Raw genomic sequence first — 24,933 nt, 5'->3', positions numbered from 1 at the left:
TATTTCTCTTCACACCTGTGTCCAGTTTTAGGCTTGTCAGTACAAGGAAGATGTGACAAGCTGGATCACCTTCACTGGTGGCCATCAAGATGATAAAGTGGCTGGAGCACAGGACAGAGGGAGAGGCTGAGCCAGATGACTTCGGTCAATCTTCAGAAAAGAAGACCCACGGTGAATCTTGTTGCTGCCTACAGCCACCTAGTTAGAAAGTAAAGATGGAGCCTGGCACATAGCTAAAGGATGAGAGGCAACAGAGGGAAGATGCAGCAGGTGAAATTGGCTGTAGGAGTGAGCTATTAACAAAAGTTTTTTCACTGTGAGGATGGCCAAAGACTGGGAAAGGAGTCTAGATAGGTGAGGGAATCTCCATGCTAGGTGAGGATTCCCCTCTCTTGTTTGTACTTTTAAAGGACAGAAATAAAACTGGAGACATCTCTGGTGGCAGAGAGAAAAACAATATGTCACTGTACTCCCAAAGGAATTAAGGGAATCAGCTGCTTCTCAGAGGGTTTTACCCATCAGCATTCCTGTAAAATGTGAAAAGCAATGGGCACTGGGAGGCAGGTTAGGCTGGGCTGGAACTGCTGTACCATTCCTCCCTGCCCATCCACACTGTGCCTTTCAGAGTCACCAAGGACACAGCTGCGAGCATGACTCAACATCAATCCTCATCAGCTTAAAATGCTGAGGGGTGGAGAGAAGCATCAGCAGGTGATTTAGTAAATTATTCTTTTCTCTTGGCTAGTGAGATAAGCAAAACAGGGTCAGAGGGGTTCCTGTTTCTGCTGATCCCATGGTACTCCCTGCTGAGATCAGAACTGCAAGGTTTGCTCTGCTTTTCACAGGGGTTGTGGTCAACGGGCAGCTCGTGGGAGCCAAGAAAACAGAGAACAAGAAACTCAACACATACTTTGGCAAAATTGGCTTTTATTTCAAAACCAAAGGCCTGAAAGTGGAGATCACCACAGAAACCATAACACTGAAAGATGGCTCCTATGGCATCACACTGACCTGGTCCGACACGGGACACATCATCCGGAAGCAGTAAGTTGCTGAGCGTTCGCTGTCTGCCCTGTCAAAACCCTTTGCATTGGCCTGACCCAGCCATGGGTGGGATCCAGGTTGAAGAGTGGATGTCTGGGCTCTCCTTACAGCTAAAGAAAGTAGGTAAGAGGGCCAAAAGAGAGATGCAGTTGACCAGGCAAAAGTAGAAAGACCTGAATTCCTCTTCCTACTGCTGCTTCCATTAGTTAAGGCTAGTTTACTAGCCTTACTAGCTAGTTAACTCAGTTTCCTGAACACAAGCACCTACCAGCAGGGTTCATGACACGATGGGAGACATAACTCACAGCATCCAAGAGACTTTCACCTGCAGATTAACAGCCTGCAACCATGTTGGACACCCTATAGAACTAGACACCCATTTAGGCAGCAAGTTCCCTCCTAAAATCTCCATTCATTGTAGCAAGAGCTTAAATTTGTAGGGCAAGGTTTGGACATTAAGGTAGTGGAGCATGTCCCTTCTGATGAAACACTGAGAGTTGGGGCTTTTCAGCTTGGAAAGGAAGAGACTGAGAGGTGACCTCATTCATATTTATAAATACATAAAAAGTGGGTGTCAGGAGGATGGAGCCAGGCTGTTCTCAGTGGTGGCCAATGACAGGACAAGGGGCAATGGGTACAAGCTGGAACAGAAGAGGTTCCAAAGAAACACAAGGAAGGATTTCTTCCCTGCTGAGGTGAGGGAGCATTGGAAGGGGCTGCCCAGATGGGCTGTGGAGTCTACTTCTCTGGAGACATTCCAAACCCAGCTGGATGAGTTCCTGTGTGCCCTGCTCTAGGTGGTCCTGCTCTGGCAAGGGGTTGTACTGGATGATCTTTCCAGGTCCCTCCCAACCCTTAAGATTCTGTGACTCTGTGAAATGAAATGTCTGTCCTATCAGACACTCATTGTCTTGCCAGGCCTCTGGGTACTGCTCACAAGGCTGTGGGTTTCTGGGTTCTCTGTCATATCTACCAGCCTCATGCAACTGTTCTGGGTGCCCAAGAGCATCTCAAGAGTTTATGTGTGGGCAGCTGACCTTTGATTTTCCTCTGCTAGGCTTCTCATATCTGTGAAGAAAGAAAGCAATGTTACTGTCACCGTGGGTGAGGAGATGTCCTTCATGGTTTTGCTACACCGTGTGTGGAAGAATCACCCAGTTAATGTTGACTTCCTGGGAATCTACATTCCTCCTGAAAACCAGTTCTCTCCTGAAGCCCATGGGCTGATAGGTAAGGGCTGGAGGGTTAGTGCTGGGAACAGTGGGGCACTGGGAAGGGTTTGACTAGATTATCAGCGTGCCCAGGGGGCAAGAAGGCCAGTGGCAGCCTGGCTGGGCTCAGCAGTGGGGTGGCAGCAGGCCCAGGGCAGTGCCCGGCCCCTGTGCTGGGCCCTGGGGAGGCCGCAGCTCCAGGGCTGTGCTCAGTGCTGGGCCCCTCACTCGCTGCCACAGGGACACTGAGGGGCTGCAGCGTGGCCAGAGCCGGGCACAGAGCTGGGGAAGGGGCTGGAGCACAAGTGCTGTGGGGAGCAGCTGAGGGAATGGGGGTGGTGAGCCTGGAGCAGAGGAGGCTGAGAGGAGACAGGAGCACTCTCTGACACTCCCTCACAGGAGGCTGCAGTGAGCTGGGGATCTCTCTCAAGACAAGAAGAAATGGCCTCAAGTTAACACTGGGGAAGTTTAGATTTGAGCTGAAGCAGAACTTTTTTCCCTGAGAGGGTTGTCAGCCCCTGTGCCAGGCTGCCCAGGGAGGTGGGGGGGTCCCCAGCCCTGGAGATATTGCAAAGCCCTGGAGCTGAGGTGCTCAGGGCCAGGGGTTAGTGATGGGCTTGGCAGTGCTGGGGGAATGGTTGGACTCCATTATCTCAAAGGTCTTTTCCAACCAAATGGATTCTCTGATTCTGTTTTGGGATGAATTTGCTGGTGTTGGTGTCTTGATGTGGGAGGTGTGAAAATTATTCAAATGGAAAATGGAGGAGATCCCTGCAACATCCCAGAACCCCCAAGGACATTGCAGAACATCAGGGACCAGGAAATTATTCCTTATTCCAGCTGGGGAGAATATTTTCTAAACAGGCGAGACTAGACTTGGTGACACTGTGATGGGGCTTTCCTCACCTGGCTAATCTGCTGCAGGCAGAAAATAAAAAGATTGGAAAAAACCCTCTTTATACCTTCCTTCTGAGAAGATTTCTGTGCCCGTGTTTGCAATCCATCTTTCCACTCCCCCTAAAACAAAAGCCAGGGCTCAGTTCACAAGGAGAATCAGCCCTCTGAGCCCTGGACCCACCCAAGGCTCCTTTTAAGATGCAGGAATTCTGAGCAAATGAGGTTGTTTTCCCAAACACTCTTTGCAGCCTCAAACTTCCCCACAGAAGTTTGCTGGCTCAAAAGCAGAGCTGTTTACTCTCCCAGGGTGGGTGACCCAACAGTGCTGCAGACAGTGCCCTGTGATCCATGCTCAAGGGCTCTGCCTGCTGCAGCCCCTCTGCTCCAAAAGCACCTGGCAGCAGCTTACATGAGAACCCCAAAGGTTAGGACACACAAAGAGCTTTAAACCTCTCTTTGAACAGGTCAGTTCACATCTGAACCAGAAGTGAATATCCACCACCAAAGACCAGGGCAAGCTCCAGAGAAACCACAAGCCACCATGGAAGTGAAAGGCAACAAGTTCACTGTTACCAGGTGAGAGGTTTAAACAGGTTTTATTGCTCTCTTTCTAAATCTGATTTCTTTTTAGTGATGTCAGGGAGTGCAGGGTTATTAACAAGGGTCTTGGGGGGAAAAAAATCCATCTGTTTGCCCTCTGCTCCTAATCTAGTTTTAGCAGATGGCAAAATGCTTGGGATGAGTTGGGTTCTTTCCTATTTGTGTATGACCTGCTCTGTCCTTACAGCTGCTCAGCATCTGATCTCTGGCAGGCCCTGCCTGAGTTCCTGGGATCCCCCCCAAAGGGGCCCATGAGGACAAAGGACTGTAAGACTTGTTCATTTTGTGGTTGTTTCCACTTTCTGCTGGAGGAAGGCACACATATCTCACTGCCTGGGCAGAGCAGTGTCATGAACAGGTGGGATGATCAACATCTGTACAGGCTGGGGGTGACCTGCTGGAGAGCAGCTCTGCAGAGAGAGACCTGGGAGTTGTGATGGGCATCAAACTAAACATGAGGCAGAAATGAGTCCTCGTGGCCAAGAAGGCCAGTGGCATCCTGGGGGCATCAAGAAAAGTGTAGCCAGCAGGTCAAGGCAGGTTCTGCTCCCCCTCTGCTCTGCCCTGCTGAGGCCTCATCTGGAGTCCTGTGTCCAGTTCTGGGCTCCTCAGCTCAAGAGGGACAGGGAACTGCTGGAGAGAGGCCAGCACAGGGCCACCAAGATGATCAGGGGATAGAACATCTCTCCTGTGAATAAAGGCTGCAGGATCTGGGACTGTTCAGCCTGGAGAAGAATGATGGGCAATCTCATTATCACAAGTATTTAAAAGGTGTTTGTCAAGAGGATGGGGCAGCATTTTTTTTTATGTCTCCAGTGACAGAACAAAGTGTAAAAGGGAGAAGCTGGAATCCAAAAAGTTCTGTTTAAACCTAAGGGAGAACTTTTTTACTGTTTCAGTGAGGGAGCCCTGGCAGAGGCTGCCCAGGCAGGGTGTGGTGGCTCCTTCTTGGGAGGTTTCCAAACCCACCTGGATGCGTTCCTGTGTGACCTGATCTAGGTGGGACCTGCTTGAGCAGGGGGGTTGAACTGGATGATCTCTAAAGGTTCCTTCGAACCCCTGCCATTCTGTGATCTTGTCTGCTTGTCATGTGGTGACCATTTTGGGTGGCCTCTTCCTCACAGGGGAGTGCAGAAGGACTACAGGAGGGACCGTGTGCTCGGGACTGACGTGCAGTGCTGGTTTGTGCACAACAGTGGGAAAGGTTTTATAGACGGCCACTACAAAGACTACCTCGTCCCTCACCTGTACAGCTTCCTGAAGAGACCCTGAATGCTCCAACACTAAACCAGTTTATTCCTCCAAAAAAAAGTTCTTATCTGCTCCTTCGTGCCCCAACAACTCTCTGAACAGCAGCTGCCAGCCTGCTGAGCGAGATCAGCTGAAGGTGACTTCACCACCATTTGCTTTATAGATGATCAGAGTTTCAGAGCAATGTTAACTCCCCTTCCTGTTCAACAGTGTAATAAAGTGACAAGCTGGGCTGTAACAGGTATCTTACTCTTGCCATGTCAGATCTGATGGAGAGTAAACACCATTTAAAAGTTGAACTCTTCTGTAATACACATTTTCGAGTAGACTTGTGACAGCACTGTGGCTCCTGCAGCGTGGGCAATGCACACAGTCACGTTTAATACTCACACCTTGGTTTTGTCACTGTTGAGAAAAGGTGAGCTCATGCACTACTGAGCTGGGCAAAAAGGAACACATGCACTGATGTGAAGGAAATGTAACAGAAAAGGAACATGGGCTCTGCAGTGAGTATGGTGAGGAGTCTCCAGTCTTTAAGGATGGGTTAACCAGCAGGAATGGAACCTCCAGCCTGGTTTTGTGAAAATCTTTACAGTGGAGCTCACACACAGATCCAAATCTGGAAAAGCAGGAAACATTCAGATTATACAGAAACCACCATCAGCAATAAAAGCTGCCAAAAGATGCCTTACACTTTGAGTACTCAGCAGGGCATGAGATCAGTAGTGACACAAACACGCACATGTCTGCACCCAGAGCCAGATTTCAAACTCTGCTTTCTGGCAAACTTAGGGAAAAAAATGTTGGCCAGATTCTTCTCAGCCCTAATCTAGGAAGTGTACTTGCCCTTCTGAACTTTGGCTTCCATCACTCATGTACTAAAGGCTGGTACATGACCTTTCTTGCAGCCATGGTGTCAGAGAATCAGAGTCCTTGAGGTTGGAAAAGACCTTTAAGATAATGGAGTCCAACCATTCCCCCAGCACTGCCAAGCCCATCACTAATCCCTGGCCCTCAGCACCTCAGCTCCAGGGCTTTGCAATATCTCCAGGGCTGGGGACACCCCCACCTCCCTGGGCAGCCTGGCACAGGGGCTGACAACCCTCTCAGGGAAAAAGTTCTGCCTCAGCTCCAAGCTAATCCTCCCCTGGGGCAACTTGAGGCTGTTTCCCCTTATCACCTGTGACATGGGAGCAGAGACTGACCCCCACCTCACTATAACCTCCTCTCAGGGAGTTGCAGAGTGATCATGTCTCCCCTCAGCCTCCTCTTCTCCAGACTAAACACCCTGGAGACCCTCAGCTGCTCCTCACAGCACTTGTGCTCCAGCCCCGGTGCCTGGCCCTGGACACACACCAGGAGTGAGAGGATCAAAGTGTTGGAATTTTCTGTTCAAAGGAACTCTTGGCAGTGTAAGCAACTTCCCTACAAACCATCTCTTACCTTTGGCCTCCATAATATCCTGCAGCAGTGAGTTTCCCAGTCTAACCAGACTCTTGTGGCAGGGAGGTAAAACCTGTTAAGTGTGGTTTTGACTCCCCAAATCACCAGTTACACTGTTTCCTAAGTTGCATGTGAATACAAGCAGTGAATAATCATTCTCTAGTCTTCTCCACACAATTTGTAACTTCTCACATATTCACTCTTTCAGGCTCCAGAATATTGAGTGTAATTATTTTCAGTGAGAGAGAAGCTGTTCTGCTCTTCCACCTACCCTCATTACTCCCCTACATACCTCTTTTCCAACTCTTCCAGAAAGGGCAGAGCTCTTCCCACACTCCAGGTTGCACAAAGAGTCTGAATTTGTTTTCTGTCTCCATTTCCCTCCTCATAATTCCCCATTCTTTAGACACTGCATTCCAACCAGGATCCCTGCAAAGCCATTTGCTGTCCTCTGGGAGGTTATTTCAGGTGACTCCAGTTTCACTGAACCTCTGCAGTCTTTTGGCTTTCCTGCAGGGGTCCCCTGGAAACCACAAACCAACAAGACATTGACACACATCACGCTCCCGCCCCTGCCAACTTTGAGGCAAGAAAAGGGACAAGGAAGAGTGACTTTGGCTTCTAGTCACCCTGAACAGCATCCTGCCACCTTCAGCCTCAGAGGGTACAGCAGCTACTGATTTTCCTTCCATCAGGTTCCAGACCCAGACAGCCTGACCAGGGGCTGACTGGTATTTTGCCTGAGATAATTTGTGTCCTTTTACACAAAGCAACAGCTGGGCACTTTGCTGTGCTCCATGCTGGATACAAATCAGCAGAGGAGGCCTCTTGCATTTAAGAGGCTGGTAAGAAACACACTGACCTACAAAAAGAGTGTATGTTTATTCCTGAATTGCTTTAGAAATTAAACATTGTACAAAACGTGCCATTGTTATAAAAATAACAAAATTTAGCATGAGCAATGATGCTCCTGTAGCACAGCAACACTGGAAACATCAACAAAGGAAAAGGCTCTGGAAAATCAAAAGAGCAACCACCAACTCCCCTGTGCACCCACTGCCTGGCAGCCGCCAGAGCCCCCAAGTAACATCCACCTTGGCATCCAGTGCACACTGAGATGATCAGACACCCTGACAGGCAGGAGGATGGAACAGCAATAACTTCCATTCTGCTGTCACCAATGTGCTAAGCAAAAGCAAGCTGGTGACAGCACTCAGTAAACCAGACTGTTCTCACATTATCAGGGAAATAATCCCATTGCTTCTCCACTCCCTTGTTCCTGCAGCCACAACTCAGTTGTGGACACAGACTGAGAAGTGTCCTGTTTAGCTCTGCCACAGGCTGCCTGACTCCAACAGCTTTGGGGAGGTAATTCTCTCTCTTACTGCTAACATACTTCAGTAAATAAAAGTACTCCAGCTCTCTGCTATATTTTACAAAGGGAAATTGAACCAAATATTCTGACTTTGATATAGAATCAGGTGAAGGATTCCCACTGATAAGATTGCCACAAACGTTTTATGTAATAAATCCACAGTGAACTTTAAATAAATCCAGTTGTTTGTGGTTAATTTCTATATACATTATAAATACATATACATACACACACACAATTAAAACTCTGACATGGTAGAGTCTTGTGTCTGCCTGCAAGATGCCAGAAAGATGTTTTGGGGAAGCAAAATCTTCTCTGATCCACAAGGAGCACCTCAGGCGAGTTTGGAAATGTCTTCGTACTGGATGTCTTCAACTCGGCGTCCTTTCAGAGGGCCCTGGGGAATGGTGGAAGAAACATGATCAAAACAGAAACTTTCTTTGTTTGTTAAAATTCCCAACAGGGAGTTTAAAGTAAGAGAGCTGAAGGGATCGTATGAAATCTGGCTACATGCAGATATTTGTCAAGAAGCACAATCCAAGGGAATAAAGAGCACCGGGAATCACAGGCATGAGCGATTTCACTCGGTGCTGCATACACAAAAAGCACCAACAACGACTCTTCTGTGCAGCCAAAGCTCCTTCCGTGGTTTGGAAGTTCTGTACAGCCTCTTCTCAAGTAAATTCTCCAGATTCCAGCATGGGTTGAGTTTCTGCAGTCCTCCTTTGAATGAGACCCTAACAGGCTCTCTCTCCTGCAAGCTATGCTTAAGAAATTTGAGCCAATACCCTCTCTGCCACATCAGTGAGTCTAAAGATTGGTTTTGCAGAGGAGAGCAAAGAAGGAGCCACAGATACAGACATGATGATTTTAGCCCAGACAAAGGTGATGTGCAAAAAAACCCCACCAACCCAAAACAACAACAAAAAACCCCAAACTGGAATTGTTAACCATAAACACAACAACAAATGAGCACATAAAGCTCCACCTTTGATCTGGAAAAGGCGGGTAGAAATTCACCTCCTTGCATGTTCCCCCTTCCCACAAAATAGTACTGACAACAGCCAAGTTGAAAATAAACATACAAAATATACTGAAAATCTCTTTCAAGTTCAAACTTTGCTACATTCAGCATCCTGGTATCTTTTGAAAGGTAAGCAGCAGGACAGGAGTCTGCAATGGGGATTATGTGGCTGTTTTCTCACTGGTTGGGAATAGGCAGGGGGTGACCACCATGTTTTGCACACCATAAATCCCACAAGTAAGACATCATCTTTCTCTGTGAAAGCTCTGGGATGAGAAGCACGAAACAAGAGTTTGCAGTGTGGGACACTTACAGAGTCGATGATTATTGTTGCTGAGAACTTCTTTTCATTGATTGATTCCAAGATGCCTTCATTTCCCCTGTAACCACCATTTAACACCATCACTTTCTTGCCTGGGATGAGAGACAAGAAAACAAGTTCACAACAGGGCTCCCAACTTCTTTCTTGGAGTTGTGTTCAACAGCTCCTGTGCTGGGCCCTGGGGAGGCTGCAGCTCCAGGGCTGTGTCAGTGCTGGGCCCCTCACTCACTGCCACAGGGACACTGAGGGGCTGCAGCATGGCCAGAGCCGGGCACAGAGCTGGGGAAGGGGCTGGAGCACAAGTGCTGTGAGGAGCAGCTGAGGGAATGGGGGTGTTGAGCCTGGAGCAGAGGAGGCTGAGAGGAGACAGTCTGACACTCCCTCACAGGAGGCTGTAGGAGGAAGTGGGTCTGTTTTCCCAACTAACACACAACAGCACAAGAGAAAACAGCCTCAATTTGCACATCAAAGAATCATAGAATGGTAGGGGTTGGAAGGGACCTTTAAAGATCATCCAGTCCAACCCCCCTGCAGAAGTAGGTTCGCATAGATCAGGTTGCACAGGAACACGTCCAGGAGTGTCTTGAAGACCTGCAAGGAAGGAGCCTCCACACCCTCCCTGGGCAGCCTGGGCCAGGGCTCCCTCACCTCACAGTGAAATAGTTTTTTCTTATGTTTAAGTGGAACTTTTTGTGTTCCAGCTTCATTCCATTACACCTTGTCCTGTTGCTAGCTACTATAGAAAAAAGGGATGTCCCAACCTCCTGACATCTTCATGTACTTGTAAATATTAATGAGATTCCCCCTCAGTCTCCTCTTCTCCAGACTAAACAGCCCCAGGTCCCACAGCCTTTCCTCATTAGGAAGATGCTCCAGTTCCCTGATCATCTTGGTGGCCCTGTGCTGGACTCTCTCCAGCAGTTCCCTGTCCCTCTTGAGCTGAGGAGCCCAGAACTGGACACAGGACTCCAGATGAGGCCTCAGCAGGGCAGAGTAGAGGGGGAGCAGAACCTCCCTCAACCTGCTGCCCACACTCTCCTTGATGCATCCCAGGATGCCATTGGCCTTCTTTCCCATGAGGGCACATTGCTGGCTCATGGAGATGTTTAGGTTTGAAATTAGGAAAACTTCACTTTTTGGTTTTCAATCATTGTCCCAGGCTGCCCAGGGAGCTGGTGGGGTTCCTACCCCTGGAGGGATTCCAAAGCTGTGCAGGGCTGAGAGATGTGGGTTTGTGGTGGCTGTGACACTGCTGGGGGAACAGTTGGACTCGATGATCTTCAAGGTATTTTCCAGCCTGCATGATCCTGTGATGCCACTGACAGCTGAGGGACTGGTGGCTGCTCCCAGCAGCTTCAGCAAACAGCACCTTGCTTTGACTTTCAACTTGCCTGTTTCCAAAGCACACATAAATCTACTGCCCCACGCTAAACTGACTGCCACGGATAGAAGCCATTGACAGCCAAAGCTATTTCTCCTACATCCTATTCCCTGTGCTAATGGCTCAATGTACCTCCTTTTTGCCTTCTGTCTCACACAGGCAGCCCCTCAGGGCCAGTCCTAGAGCAAGGGTGGGCAGAGCTCACCTGCAGGTACCACTATGCTGAAGAGCACTCATGAACACCACCAACCAGCTGTTCACCAGCTGCAGAAATGCAGAATGCATTAGGTTTGCTGAAAAAAACTGTGAATCCCAAAATCTCACACCCTGTTCCTTCCTACACTGACAGTACTGACACTCTGACCATTCCCTGAAGTACTGTTCAGATGCTACAAACAAGCATTAGTGTATACCAGCCAAAGAAACCCAGTGAACCAAACAGGAGATGAGGTGAGTTTTGCCAAGTCCCCTCAGCTACTCAAAGCATGCCTTTGGAGGGAAAACACAAGGTAAATATGACCAAGGGCTCTGTAGGCTTCCCAGACATGCCTTCGGGCAACTGAAGAGGTATGCTTTCATCTCATCATATGAATAGACTCTTAAAGCCCTTCTGTCTTCTCAGCAGATAAACTAATTGTTATGAGAAGGGACTGTGGAGACTCAAAGCAGAAGCAATGTAACAATCTCCTTGAAAGTAACCAGAGGATATTTGGTAAATGATCAGTGTAGCTTATGAAATGCTGCCCCAAGAACAAGATGGCTCTTGTTATGGTAGTTCCAAGTGGATGAACTATAGTTTAAAAGAATTGATGTGTCAGTTTTGCAGTGACAGCAAAGCTGGAAAATGAACAGAACAGCTCTACCTGGTGCAGGTATTACAGTTTCCAGATGTGTCTGATCAAGCTTCAGTTTGTCTCCAGAATCAATCATCTTCACAACTGCTGTGTATTTGTCAATCACCTCCTGTTGTGAAAGGAAGAGGCCAATCAGAAAAAGAATTTTTAAACAAATCTCTAAATTTACATGTCAAAAGTAACAAACTCAGGACCACAAGCCTGCACTTCTACTTTTTCAAAAGCAGCAAGCACTTCTGAGCTGTCCTAAAGGCATCCAGCTGCACAAAATGCTGACCTGCCTCACTCTCTGTTTTTCTTACAAGGGCACCTCTTGAATATCCATGACTGGGCTCATTGACCACTAATTTTGTCAGCCTTGTCTGAAGGTTTTGACAACCTTTGGGTCAGCTATCTTAGCTCTTCTCTCAAATATGGAGAGTAAATTAGAGGCTTCTTTCTCTCATGGGAGGCTAAACTGGCTGGGAGCCACTCAGTGACAACGGGGATACTACCTCTCAATGAAGTGAAATGTCACTGGTGACGTTTGGGCCCAGCCTAAACTGTGTTCAGCCTCTCACATTCAGAGCTCAGTGGAAGACAGCTGCTGGGACTCAGATGTCTATCAAAGAAGTTGCAATTTTGTGCTCTATACCCTCATTCAAAATGCACCTGGGTGTCATCTTTTGCATTCTTGCTGGAGACTGTTGAGTCTTGGACTATGTAGTACAACATCATCTCACTGGCAGTGGCTAAAAGAAAGCACTTCCAAACAAGAGACCAAGGCTTACAGCCCAAAGATTTTGTTTACAGGCAGGATCTTGCTCAAAGGCAGACTGACACTTAAATATCAGCATAAAACTGCCCAGTCTGAGACCAGACTCCTTTGGTTGTATCACACTAACAGAGTGACTGTTCTCCAAGATGGATGTGTCAGCAGGGACCAACTATGCAGGACAAAACAGTGCTCACGGAACGATCATTGAGTGAGTGACATTAAACCAGTCTGGAGAAGCACCTCTTGCTCAGATCAAGTCCCAGTACAGTGAAGGTGACATTTCAGCCCCTGTCAGTGTTGATTGAACAATGAAACAACATTTCATGTGTCCTATGACAGCAGAAGAGCAAAACCAATGGTACATGCTTCCATTAGCAGACTTTACCTTAACAACTGCCTTCTTCTTGTGATACTTCTCTCCAAGCTTTTTTGTTACAATTTTTACAATGATTTCCTGAAAGATTTGAAATGAGACCAAAAAAAACCCATTAAAATGCCAAAACATACAAAGAGCTACACAACAGATTCAGGTGGCTCTGACTCTGCAGCACAACACAGAAAGCAATGACAGGAAAGGCTTGGCTTTCAGGAATTTGTCTTTATCCTCAAAAACTTGCCTCAAAGTAACATCTCTCAAGAGGATTTTTTGTTTGTTTATTTCACAAATAAATAAACAAATTTCTTGAATTCAGGAAATAACAACAGCCCACAATGGGTCAAGGGCAGGACTTCTTGACCCAGAAGTCCAGTCAAAAAGTAGAAACTGAGATGAGGTCTCTCAGCTCAAAGGCTGATGTTGACTTCTACATCTCTATGAGAGTCAACTGCTATGAAGAAGGAAGAAGGCTGTAAGTAAGATCATGATTTAAACACCATCTGTAGACACTCATGGTACTACCTCTTCAATCAGAGAATTCCACCCCATCTGAGACCTGGCACACAATGTGTTAGATTGCAGACCATACCCGACCAGAAGAGTAATTTCTCCCACATACTGTAATATTTCACATTTGGCAGCTTGGAAAACAAAGAATGAATTTAGTCTGGAATCTGCTTTTGGATCTTTACACAAATTAATAGCTTTAGAGATGCAGAGTTGGTTGTGTTTGAGAAGACAATACTTTTTAAGACACTTACAGGCTGCAACCAGTAGTCTCTTCGAGATGTTCTTTTCTTCTCCTCTTCAAGCTACAGAACAACAACAAATAATCACCTTTTACTTCTTCCTTTCACTGCAGCTCTCCCATGCCTTTGAAAAGCTGAAACCATTCTTCAAGCAATCATCAAGCAGAGAATAAAAAACCACCCCACCCCTAAATAGGGTAAATCAGAGTGTGCTTGTTGAATAAAAATCAATCTGATGAGATCCAGGAATCCATGATAAATTGATGGAGACTGATATCTGGGTTTTGTCAAGTGTTTCTAGATATTTTCTTCTCTTTCAAAATCTGTATTCCTTTACTTGCAGCATCTCAGACATCTGGGGAATGGGCACAGACAAGCAGCAGAAAATCATTTTGCCTGATAAAGTCTGAACTCCACCTGAACTGAAGGTCTGAGGTCACATCAAAGGGACACCCCAATAAAGTGGACACTGCCAGAGGTGTGGGGTTACAGACACAGATCCTGCGTGATTGTTACCTCCATAATCTCATCCAGTGCAGATTTCTTCTTTTTCTCTTTGGACTGACCAGAGCTATGAGCCAATTCTTTTCTTTTAACTGTCCCTTCCACCATCTTCAGTGCATTGGGTCCAAGGACACTGCTGGAAGAGTAAGATGGTGTTTTCATAGCAGACTGTACATTGTTTCCTCTACCAAGATGCATTTGAAGAAATGATTGTGCAAAAAGGCCTGCTGATCTATTTAATTTCACTTGTGCAAGTCACCTTCCAGACCCTGCAGGTCTCCTTCTCTAGCACTGCATTTGGCAGCTAGAACTGATCTCCTTGAGGTGCAAACTCCATGTTGACTGATACTTGCTGCTGCAATCCAGCAGAATGGAAACAACTCAACCAGTGCAAAAGCAAAGAGTTGATTAAAGTCCTTGAGTTCAATGGAGAAGACCAAAGCAGGTCTGCAAATAAGGCTTTCAAATTAAAAAAGAGAAACCTGTGGCCACTTGGAGAGAGCAACTCTCAAATAGATGTCTAGAACTCCTTCCAGAGGTACAGAGGTACTTAACCTATCTGACAATGGGAGAAAACATCTGGGAATCTGTACGAAAGGGTTCCACAGCCAGCAAATAAACATATTTTATCACAATCATATTCAAAATAGGCAAACAGCTTATGAGTCAGGAAAGAAAAGAGCAATCAGCACATAAATTGACATCTTGGGGACCAGAAAACATCCAAGTAAGGTGGCAACTGCCTAAAAGGCAGCTTGAGTTAAGCCATTTTTATAACGATGACATTTGAATGCAGTAAAATAGTAGGTGTTCTCTCATCTAGAAAGATGAAGGATGCTGTGAGCTGGACAGTAAGGTGATATTCAGATGATCTCACAACAAATTCCATGTTCTGCCTGTGGTGAGGGTGGTAGGTATACTAGCAAAGGGAAGACAGGGAATGGGAATAAGATACAGAAATGGCAGTAGAAGCAAAATTGAGAGAAAAAACCTGTTTCAGAGGAACTCTGGATAATCTTCATAGCAGAGTTCTGGCAGAAATAGCACCTTAAATCACAAATCAAATAGCAGGTACCTCAAATAACATCTAAGAAAGGGTAACATACAATTAAAACAGTAACTACAGTGCTTATGCTTAAGGCAGCAAACACATCTAGCTGTGAGGTTACCAAGGGATTCCTGGTGTCAATACTAAACCAAATCTTATTTAATGTATCCATTGAGGACCCCAGGACAAAGAGTGAGAGATCACTAATATTTTTGGGGTGTGTCATCAATATGGAGAACACGAGAAAGAAGAGGACACCAGAAAGGAGTGGTTTATCTTGAAAACTCTGTTTTAAAACCCACGTTACGTGAGCTCACCCGCTTTGGAAAAGCTTGTTGTGATTACCTTCTGACTACTGGGAGCTGTTTAAGAACAACAAAAGCAGAGAGGGGTTTGGCTACAATCACAGGTGACAGCTCTGTGTGGACCAGTCATGAAAGTCAAATGCAATCCCAGGAGGCATCAAGATGGGCGGGAATTAGTGCTCTGTATAAGCCACGATGATGATTCACTTGCATCATGCACAAATTCCATCAGCTCCCTTGTTCAAGATTAACTGAAACTGGAACAAGGCCAAGGAAGGGATATTCAGCAGGTCAGGGGAACAGGGAGATGAGGGTAGCAGCCTTCAGGCCTGCTTGTACAGCACAGTGAGGGTTGAGAGGCTAAAACTGATCTCTACAAACACATTGTCTGAGAAAGTAAAGGGAGAAGATTTCTGTTAATTGCCTTTACCAATGTTTGAGTAACTGGCATAAACTGTCCACAACTACATTTACCTGGGGAATTACAGATAAGGTCCTAACCATCAGAGCAAACAGGTTTTGAAGGATCTTCCCTTGAAATTATAGGGCTGAGGAGTCCCTAACTGTGTACACCAGAGGCAGATCAGTGTGCAAAGAGGACTGCACTCTGGCACACTTACAGTACTGCAGACAGTAGTCAGTGGCCTTGATAGTAGTTTCTGCTCATTCCTTAATTAGAAGTAAAATTCTAATCTTACTTCTCCACTGAGTGAGTTTAGCAGGGATTTGAGGATGAAAGTTCTTAAGGAATAAAAGCAAGCCTCAGGCTCCCAGTTTGCTCAAAGGCAGCCAGCATCAGGAGCCATCCCCACAGTGGCAGTGGTGACTCCCAGCTTCCTGTCTGCTACACAGATGAGGCACATCTCCCATTTCACTCCCCTTCTCAGCAAGGTCCCAGCCCCACCTCTTTACTGAACTACCAGTATCTCCATACCCTCAACACTCTACTATCCACTCCCTATGATCTCCTGATCATATTTCTGCACGCCACTCTGGAAATACAAGTGCCAGCTTTCTGTAGCTTGTGCTGTCAGAGCAGAAGGTGGGGAGCCAGGAAGTTCTACTGCACACTGCACTGGGGTGCTGCACATCAGGTTGATCCTCAGTAACAGCCAACAGCTGCAAAACACCCCTTTACTTTGACACAGACAAGCAGTCTCCATATATGACCCTGAAGGGATTCCACCAGTGACATATAAATCACCATCTAATCATGAAGTTATCTTAATTTTGCTTTTACATCACCATTACAAAGTTTGTAGACAAGTATCTCTCATATGTTATGAAAACATTAGTCTACTTGGAATATGATTTCACATTCTGGCAAATTTGAACAAGCACTATAAGGCCTCTTCATTGAAACCATTCAAAGGAGTGTCTGAATTAAGTTTCAAACTCACTTTAAGTACAACCCAATGCTTAGGGATAATTTACAAGTTTTCCTCAAAGCCTGAAATTTGTATCTATTATTGCAAAGAACTACTTTATTGTCTCATTTTCTGCCTGGCATATCTCCCATCAGATACCTTATCTAAGAGCTGAGCTTGTGATGAGAGGACAGTTTTCCTTTTACCTGCAACATACTGAATGACAATATTGCCTCACATGAAAAGAAGTACTGCTCATCAAACAGTTTTGCAGACTGCTGTAAGTCAGTATTGTTTGCATTATTAATCCTGCATTGTCCTGCATTGCTCATGGTTATATGATGACAATGAAATTCATGAGCTTTAGAAAGATTTACATCAGGTAGATTCAGCTTCCTCAGTGATGATCACAGAAAGTATAACCTCCAATTAAACAAGGAAATCAACCCTTTTAGGAATCAAAATTGAGAAGTCATGAAGACTCATTCATAAAAGGCATCTAGGAGTAGATGGCATTCACTTCAAATGCTTTGCCTGGATCCCTAACATCCACCCTTTCACATATCACCATCTTCTCAGAGGAACCTGTAACTGGTCATTACTTTATTGGCATCTGCCAAGAATCACAGTGAATTCCAGAAGGCTCCTCACAGCACACATCTAAGAGATACTCATTCATCCATTTTAAATATAAAAAGAACCATGAAGTCACCTAGTATCAGAGAATCACAGAATCTCAAGGGTTGGAAGAGACCTTGAAAGACCATCCAGTCCAACTCCCCTGCCAGAGCAGGATCACCTAGAGTAGGCCACACAGGAACTCATCCAGCTGAGTGTGGAATGTCCTCAGAGAAGAAGACTCCACAGCCCACCTGGGCAGCCCCTTCCAATGCTCCCTCATCTCAACAGGGAAGAAATTCTTCCTTGTGTTTCTTTGGAACCTCTTATGTTCCAGCTTGTACCCGTTGCCCCTTGTCCTGTCACTGGCCATCACTGAGAACAGTCTGGCTCCGTCCTCCTGACAGCCACCCTTTACACACTTGTAAACATTAATGAGATCACCCCTCAGTCTCCTCTTCTCCAAGCTAAAGAGCCCCAGCCCCCTCAGCCTTTCAGGATGAGACATTAACACTCAAAATATTTCAGAATAAGATACACCTTGCTGCCCATACAAATATCATTGTCATGTAAATGATTTGCAACAATAAGGGTTGCCCTTAAGTTCTTTTCTCACCTTGTTTTAGAAGATGCTGCTATTGAAGTACTTGCTCCTTTGTTTAAATTAAATGTAACTAAAAAATAAAAAGACATTACTCTCTTTCTATCTTTAAATACAACAGCATGGAAGGAAGTTACATTTTAAAACTCTGCAACTGGAGAAGATCATCAATTTGAACATATTTACTGACCTATGTTTTGCTTCAGCTTTTAAAATAAATTACTTTTAACACTATCACAAAATAGATTCTGTATTTCCATTTCCCAGTGCTCATTATAATTGATCTCAAAGCACTTTATGAAGCACCAAGGAGGGCTCAGTGCTCACGTTGTTTTAATCACAACATTAGCTTCAGTAGGTTCTAGAAAACATGTATCAAAATCTGGTTACCTTTTTCTTCTTCGTTTTCTCTGTTCAGTTCAGTATAGACTGGCGTTTCCTGCCAAAAAGAACACAAAAACACATTGCAAGAGTTGAACAGAAAAGTGAGCCAAAGTATCACACTTTTTGATGATCATTGATTAGCTCTGTTTTGCAGACTACTGTGAAATTATTACAAGCAACTGTAATATTCAATCTGGCTGGATTCCCAAGAAGATTATAAATTGAAAACATTAACTTATTACAGGCTCCTGTGCAAAACTCTCTAATTAACATTCTCTTAGGAGACACTGTTTAAACTTGCTCAACTCCAGTATGAGAGTGGCCTTACTCTAATAGTTTTCCCTATTTAAACCAGCATGATTAGACTGGTTTCTGGACAGACTGATAACCCAAAGAAGGAAATTCTGGAGTCTTTCCCAATTTTTAGCACTGAAGGCTTGGCCCATTTAAATTTCAAATAGTTTTCAATTAAGAAAAAGATAATTTGGCCAAGAAGGTCAATGGCATCCTGGGATGCATTTAGAAGAGTGTGGGCAGCAGGTCAAGGGAGGTTCTGCTCCCCCTCCACTCTGCCCTGCTGAGGCCTCATCTGGAGTCCTGTCTCCAGTTCTGGGCTCCTCAGCTCAAGAGGGACAGGGAAGTGCTGGAGAGGCACAGGGCCACCAAGATGATCAGGGGAATGGAACATCTTTCATACAAGGAAAGGCTGCAGGAACTGGGGCTGTTTAGTCTGGAGAAGAGGAGACTGAGGGGAGATGCCATTAATATTTACAAATATCTAAAGGGTGGGTGTCAGGAGGTTGGGACATCCCTTTTTTCTATAGTATCTAGCAACAGGACAAGGTGTAATGGAATGAAGCTGGAACACAAAAAGTTCCACTTAAACATAAGAAAAAACTATTTCACTGTGAGGTGAGGGAGCCCTGGCACAGGCTGCCCAGAGGGGTTGTGGAGGCTCCTTCCTTGGAGGTCTTCAAGACCTGCCTGGACATGTTCCTATGTGACCTGATCTAGGTGAACCGGCTTCTGCAGGGAGGTTGGACTAGGTGATCTCTAAAGGTCCCTTCCAACCCCTACCATTCTATGATTCTATAATTGTTTACAACAGCATTTAATGTACCTATCAATACCCAGGATCAAATGGGAGGTTCTAGTCCCAGGCAACAACATGTATGGAAGGCATGGAGTGATATCAAATAAACAGACCTCAAATACCACATCAGCACTGTCAAAATAAAACTTTTCACTCTGCAGGTATGATTATGTCAGCCACCATTCTGGTTATTTTTCTCATCTTCCCCACTGTACATGAGACTTGTTACTTGCAGCCTTAAAAGCTGTGAAACACCATAAATGAAGACACAGCATGCTGGTTACTGTATTGTTTACTCTCCACTCTTAAATTCAAGAGTGATTTTTAAATTAATAATCACTTGAATAGCAGTAATTTTTACTCCTGTGGTGCTAAAGCAAGATACTAGTAACTCAAGTTTCCCTCTAGAGAAGGTTATAATCTAACTATATAGCAGAAAATTGAGAACATAAATGAACTGATGTGATGATTCAAGTATGGAAGAAGACAGTCCAAATCAAGGTCTTGAAATGGCCAGGATCAGACACTAGGACCACAGGATACGACTCTAATAGATTTCAAACACCAAATCTAAAAGGAGCTGAAATCTCTGTTTTATGTATTTCTTTTTTGAAACTGTGATTCCACAGAGGACCTTGATGTTCATCAGCTGTCAAAACCAAGATGGTTAGTCAAGGAAATGCAACAAGTCGCAATTTCAACAGAAATGAGTTAGTCAAAGCTGCATCAGAAATGTGGGAGAAGATACTGCTTGTAGCTTAGAAAATAACAACAGTGCAGCCAAATATGCCCACTGCTGCCCAGTTTGAACTGGTGGTGAGCTTATAACCTGATGCATGAAGTTTGCTCATCACCTTCTAATTAACTGCAAGGGAAATTCCAGCGCAAGGATCCCAGCCATGACAAATTCACAACTAACTTAACCAAGAGGAGTTTAGAGCTGAAGGCTGGCATGCAGTGCAATTTTCCTCACCAGTTCCTTCCCCTCCAAACCTCTTCTAACTTGCTGTTCAATGAACTTAGCAGTTTTTTCTTCATCATCAAGGTCCTGTTTTTTCTTCCTCTCCTGCTCTTGTTGCCTGCGAATAGTTTCTGGGTCCCTATCGATGTACTGAATATACCAGCCTTTTGGAGTCTCATCCACCTTGCAAAGACCTAAAAGATAAAGTAAAATTAATACTCACAAAAGCAAGTAAGGGACAAAGAAAATGTCACGATCGTTTTCAGTCTGTGTTCACTTTGACAATGCAGACACTTTACCAGAGACCCTGTATCCCTTACTGGCCTGGTAAAATGAACTTTGAATTATCTTTAGGTTCTGTTTCTGCCCTTCAGCTAACCAGTTCTATTTGGAAATAGGCCAGAGTACAAAACAGAGTACTTTATAATACTTTCCTTATTGAATAAAATATTTCCTTCCCACTGTTTTAACAAGGAAGAAAACAGAAATCTAACATATATAAACAATAGACGGTAATAGAATCACAGTAAAGGAAGCTTTACTATGCCACACTATTGTTACTCTTGCCAAAGTGATTTTTCAAACACTGTGAGACTAAAAATGCATCTTGTAGGACACAGGCAATTAGAGCCAAAGTAAACTTTCTGTCATACCACAGCACCATTTAATTTCTCTTCCTCCCACTGAACACAAAGCTGCAAAGCTCCAGCTTTAACCCTTTCACTAGGACAGGAGTGAAAATGACTGCAGATCTCTCATTTCCTTAACTATGCAAGGATTCTGCAGTGATAACAAATGTTCCATTACACTTTTCAATTTCTAAATGGTAACTGTTGGAAGTTGATGTAGAATTGAGCAATATCTCCATTAAACATAGACCAACAGATGAAACAAGGAATGGTTCATGACTGACACATTTACCCCAGGCTTCTGACATTTTTCATAAGCACATTCCTAATGGTTAGCACAGAAATATACTTGGACATCTGTTAATATATACACACGAGGGGAGGGGGAAAGAAAAAGGAAGAGGGAGAACTAACATAAATGTTTACTGATCACTTATCAGCAATGCAATTACCCAATAATTTTAAAAGTTGCCAAGCCTGAGCAACTGCATTTACCTTCTCTCCCCAGCCATTTGGTAAAATCAGTCAGTGTCTCCCACTGTGTGGCATTCATGTGGATGTGTTCTCGATGACTGATATATTCGTTGTACACGATATTGTTGTGGACTCTTTTTGTTCCTGAAATACATCACCATCATCACAGATAAAAGATAATAACAACAGATCATAAAAATACAAGTATTTGATGGAGGAGAAAGCAATCCAAACTTCTTGCACTGAACTAATAAAAGAAAACCAACAGTAAAATATTTACCAAATCGCCTCCTGAGCAGCTCTAGGAAATCATTTCGGAATTCCCTTAGGGGAGAAAAAGAAAGTATTTCAGTCAAACTTGAACAATTCCAAAGTAATTCTCCCTTAACAACTAAATATCTGCAGTCATCTTTTGAACTATACGAGTCATCTTTTGAACTGAACATGACAGGATTCAGACACCCTTCCGGTAAAGAAGCATCACACGCAGTGTGCAGGCCCAAAGAAACACAATGGGGTACATGCACACACAAGTTCAATCTTCAGAAGGGTAATACCCTTTTAAAGGGATAAAATGGAAAGGATGAAATAGAAACACTTCCCACTAATGGCTGGTATTTCATTACCAGGTATCTTCCCAGGCTGACTGACACAACACGTGGGGCAAGACAAAGGGCAACAGAGGTAGATGGGGTAGAGTGATCACTCATCTCACTGCTCATTCATGGGCTGGAGCACAAAGCCTTGCTTCAGACTCTTGCTGAAGACAGCTCCAGTCAACTCAGCTGTCAGAGAGGTCAGCTGGACAAGGGACTGGGGGAAACTGTGGGACTTCAGTCACACCTCTGACTTGTTATCTCTTTCTAATGGTTCTTTTTGCTCTTTGTAACTGTGGCAGCCACTTAGCTGAGGCAGAATGGTGAGATACTTTGCAACATAGAGCAACCTAAACCAAAACTCAGACACAGGATAAAACTGTCAAATCTGATTAAATATCATGGCTTTCTGAAACCTCTTATATGCATTTAAAAGTAACACCACCCATATTTTCAAACTGCCATTAAAAAACAGAGCTGATACTAAAATGTATCAGAATAGAATTGCCTTCAATGGAACATGACTGGGCCTTAGGAGTTATGGCTGTGCTGGTACAGGAATGAACATCTGGGTAAGAGTAAACAGCAGACTTACTCAGAAAAGTAATCCATGAATTGCTGGGGATTTTCAGAAGCCAGCAGCAATTGCCTCTGGTGGGACTCAGACATACAATGACATTTGAAGCCATTCTATAAAATAAAAAGATATACTTTGTCTGTCCTTGACTCAATTTGCAACAGTCACACAGCTGAAGATCACTAAAAATAACATTTTGTAAGTGAAATCTCTTGGGAAGCTCAACAGAAAATACCTTAAACTCAGACACAGTCTACACAAGGTGGTTGTTCCTCCTGACTAGGCAAGCCAGCAACAAAACTTTTCCCAGGGCCAAGAGCCTCCAGGTAAACTGTGAAAAGGATTATGAGACAGGATATCCAAGCAATCCTCTTTGTCCCTTGCACCATACAGGCATTTGTACAAGAGCACTTGAAATATCTGCTGGCTCCTACTTGACTTCACCAGACACAGACTGTGATAGTTTGGTACAAGGCTGAAGTCAGAGCTCCCCAAAAAACATCCAGACATAGGGCATTTGACCACATCCTTTTTTTGTCTAAAGTAATGCCCTTTCATCATAATATGATAAAATCTACAGCAAATTTCATTTCATTTCACAGGAGCCCTGCCTCCCCCTCCTTACAAAAAGATTTGGTTGTAAAGCAGCAAAGATTATTTTTGCTCATGGTCACTGAGAATAGGATTTGAGCTTCTTGTGTGAAAGGGAGAGGGTGGCAGAAACAACTTAAGTATAATACAATTAAGACATGCAGAGGATACTTTACTTCTCTAAAGCAGAGAGGCTGCTGAAGAGAGTTCAGCACGGGGCTAACAAGATGATGGAGTGGAGCATCTACCTTATGATGAAAGGCTGAGGGAACTGGGGCTCTTCAGCTTGGAGAAGAGGAGACCGAGGGGTGACCTCATTAATGTTTACAAATATGTAAAGGGTGAGTGTCAGGAGGATGGAGCCAGACTGTTCTCAGTGATGGCCAATGATAGAACAAGGGGCAATGAGTACAAGCTGGAACTGAAGAGGTTGCAAAGAAATACAAGGAAGAATTTCTTCACTGTGAGGGTGAGGGAATACTGGAACAGGAGACCTTGTAGCAGCCTTTCAATACTCAAAGGCAGCTTATAAGAAAGATAGGGGCAGATATTTTAGTAGGGCCTGTAGTAATACAACAAGAGATAATGTTTTTAAACTAAAAGAGGGCAAATTTTAATTAGATATGAGGAATATATGTTTTATGATGAAGGTTGGGAAACACTGGCACAAGTTGCTCAGAGAGGTGGTAGATATCCCATCCCTGTAAACACTCAAAGAAACACTCAGGTTGGATGGGGTTCTGAGCAACCTGATCTACTTTAATGTGTCCCAGCTCATGGCAAGTGGGCTGGACTAGATGATCTTTAAAGGTCTCTTCCATCCCAAACTGTTCTATGATTGTACGAAAAGAGATGTCACAGTGCTTCAGATGTGCATCCCCTTGGCCATATCACTGCATCCACTCTGTCCCCAAGGGAAATCATAGCTATCCTCAACTCTGCTCTAAGGCTGATGGCAGCCACCTCATTCTTAACCCCATCAACTTCTTGAAGTCCATATGACAGAATCACCTCTCCAGGAGCTTGGAGGCCACCTTGTGCTCTCCCTCACCTGGGCTCATCAGTCACTCTGCATGGGACTGAACGTTCCCAAAGACGGATCAAAGCCAACATACCTTCTCTAAAGTGGATGAGGATTTCTCATAGCAACTGAGAACCCACTAGGTCCCACCAATCTGCCCCTAAGGAGATTGAGTTCCATACAGGAGGGACTGAGGGCTCCCAAATGAGAATAAAGCGAGCTGGGGCTCGCCACGCTCCCTGTGAGGCCAGGATGCCTCCTAGAAGGACGGCAGCCCAGAGATGACATCAGAATACCCCCCAAGGAAACTAGGGAAAGTGAATCAGCCCTGTACCCCACACAAACGGACTGTGGGACCCTACAAGAAGATCCCACATCCCTAAAGAAAATCGCAGCTCCCACAAAAAGGATTAGGGACTCCTACAAGGGCGATAGAAGCCGCCTCTGCCCTGTTCCACTCAACGGCAATGGAGACGTTTACAGCTATTAGAGCCCCTTCAAAGCCTCCAACGGAGGGGATCCAACCCCACTGCGTATCTCCAGGAGAACCGGACTGGGGTTCCCCTACCAGGGATCCCAGCCTGCCCGATCACAGAGGATCGCCGTCAGCTCCTCCGAGGCATCGGTGCCCGCCGCAGGCCCGGCACCCGCGGGGCGGCTTTACCTCATCGCGGCACTGCTTCTGGCACATCTGGCAGTACCAGCGCAGCTTCTGCAGCCCCTTCGATTTGATGCGATTGGCGATGGCCTTGGGACTGAGGAAATCCGATTTCCCCATGGCCGCGACACCGACCCTCCGACGCTCGGATACCAGTCCCTACCCCCGCCGGAAGCCGCGGTGAGCGGCCGGGAAGCACTTCTCGCCGCCGCCAGCCCCGGC

General features: G+C 45.2%; 2 protein-coding genes across 3 annotated transcripts in view; one reads left to right on the top strand and one right to left on the bottom strand.

Annotated features, from left to right (window-relative positions):
* ITIH2 (inter-alpha-trypsin inhibitor heavy chain 2) overlaps positions 1–5,024 on the top strand; it is a 31,027-nt gene extending 26,003 nt beyond the window's left edge. Inside the window, exons 18-21 of the mRNA XM_061989436.1 lie at positions 846–1,044; positions 2,102–2,274; positions 3,617–3,728; positions 4,877–5,024. Of these exons, the coding sequence (XP_061845420.1) occupies positions 846–1,044; positions 2,102–2,274; positions 3,617–3,728; positions 4,877–5,024 (632 nt within the window). The remainder of the gene's footprint in view (positions 1–845; positions 1,045–2,101; positions 2,275–3,616; positions 3,729–4,876) is intronic.
* A 2,350-nt stretch (positions 5,025–7,374) lies between these two features.
* KIN (Kin17 DNA and RNA binding protein) lies at positions 7,375–24,871 on the bottom strand. 2 transcript variants are annotated; one of them, XM_010202279.2, is made up of 13 exons: positions 24,718–24,871; positions 22,460–22,554; positions 21,549–21,592; positions 21,290–21,412; positions 20,178–20,359; positions 18,118–18,166; positions 17,743–17,800; positions 13,801–13,924; positions 13,297–13,347; positions 12,545–12,613; positions 11,412–11,511; positions 9,159–9,259; positions 7,375–8,218 (listed from the first exon to the last, which is right to left on the bottom strand). In XM_010202279.2, the coding sequence occupies exons 1-13, from the start codon at positions 24,829–24,831 to the stop codon at positions 8,156–8,158; spliced, it is 1,173 nt and encodes a 390-aa protein (XP_010200581.1). In that variant the 5' UTR covers positions 24,832–24,871; the 3' UTR covers positions 7,375–8,155. The 2 variants fall into 2 exon arrangements, with proteins under 2 accessions (XP_010200581.1, XP_061876213.1); XM_062020229.1 differs by having other exon boundaries at positions 13,801–13,921.
* Positions 24,872–24,933: the final 62 nt, after the last annotated feature.

The sequence above is a fragment of the Colius striatus genome, chromosome 1 (genome assembly GCF_028858725.1).
Source record: "Colius striatus isolate bColStr4 chromosome 1, bColStr4.1.hap1, whole genome shotgun sequence".
In the NCBI taxonomy this organism is placed as follows: Eukaryota; Metazoa; Chordata; class Aves; order Coliiformes; family Coliidae; genus Colius; species Colius striatus.
This window is presented reverse-complemented; position numbering and strand designations above follow the sequence as displayed.

Excerpts from the sequence above, each read along its gene's own strand:
- KIN (XM_010202279.2), bottom strand. The coding sequence starts at position 24,831 with ATGGGGAAATCGGATTTCCTCAGTCCCAAGGCCATCGCCAATCGCATC. Across the intron at positions 12,614-13,296 it reads GAGACTACTGGTTGCAGCCT|GAAATCATTGTAAAAATTGT; the intron begins GTAAGTGTCTTA and ends CAAATCTTTCAG. Across the intron at positions 9,260-11,411 it reads AACTGTAATACCTGCACCAG|GCAAGAAAGTGATGGTGTTA; the intron begins GTAGAGCTGTTC and ends CTCTCATCCCAG.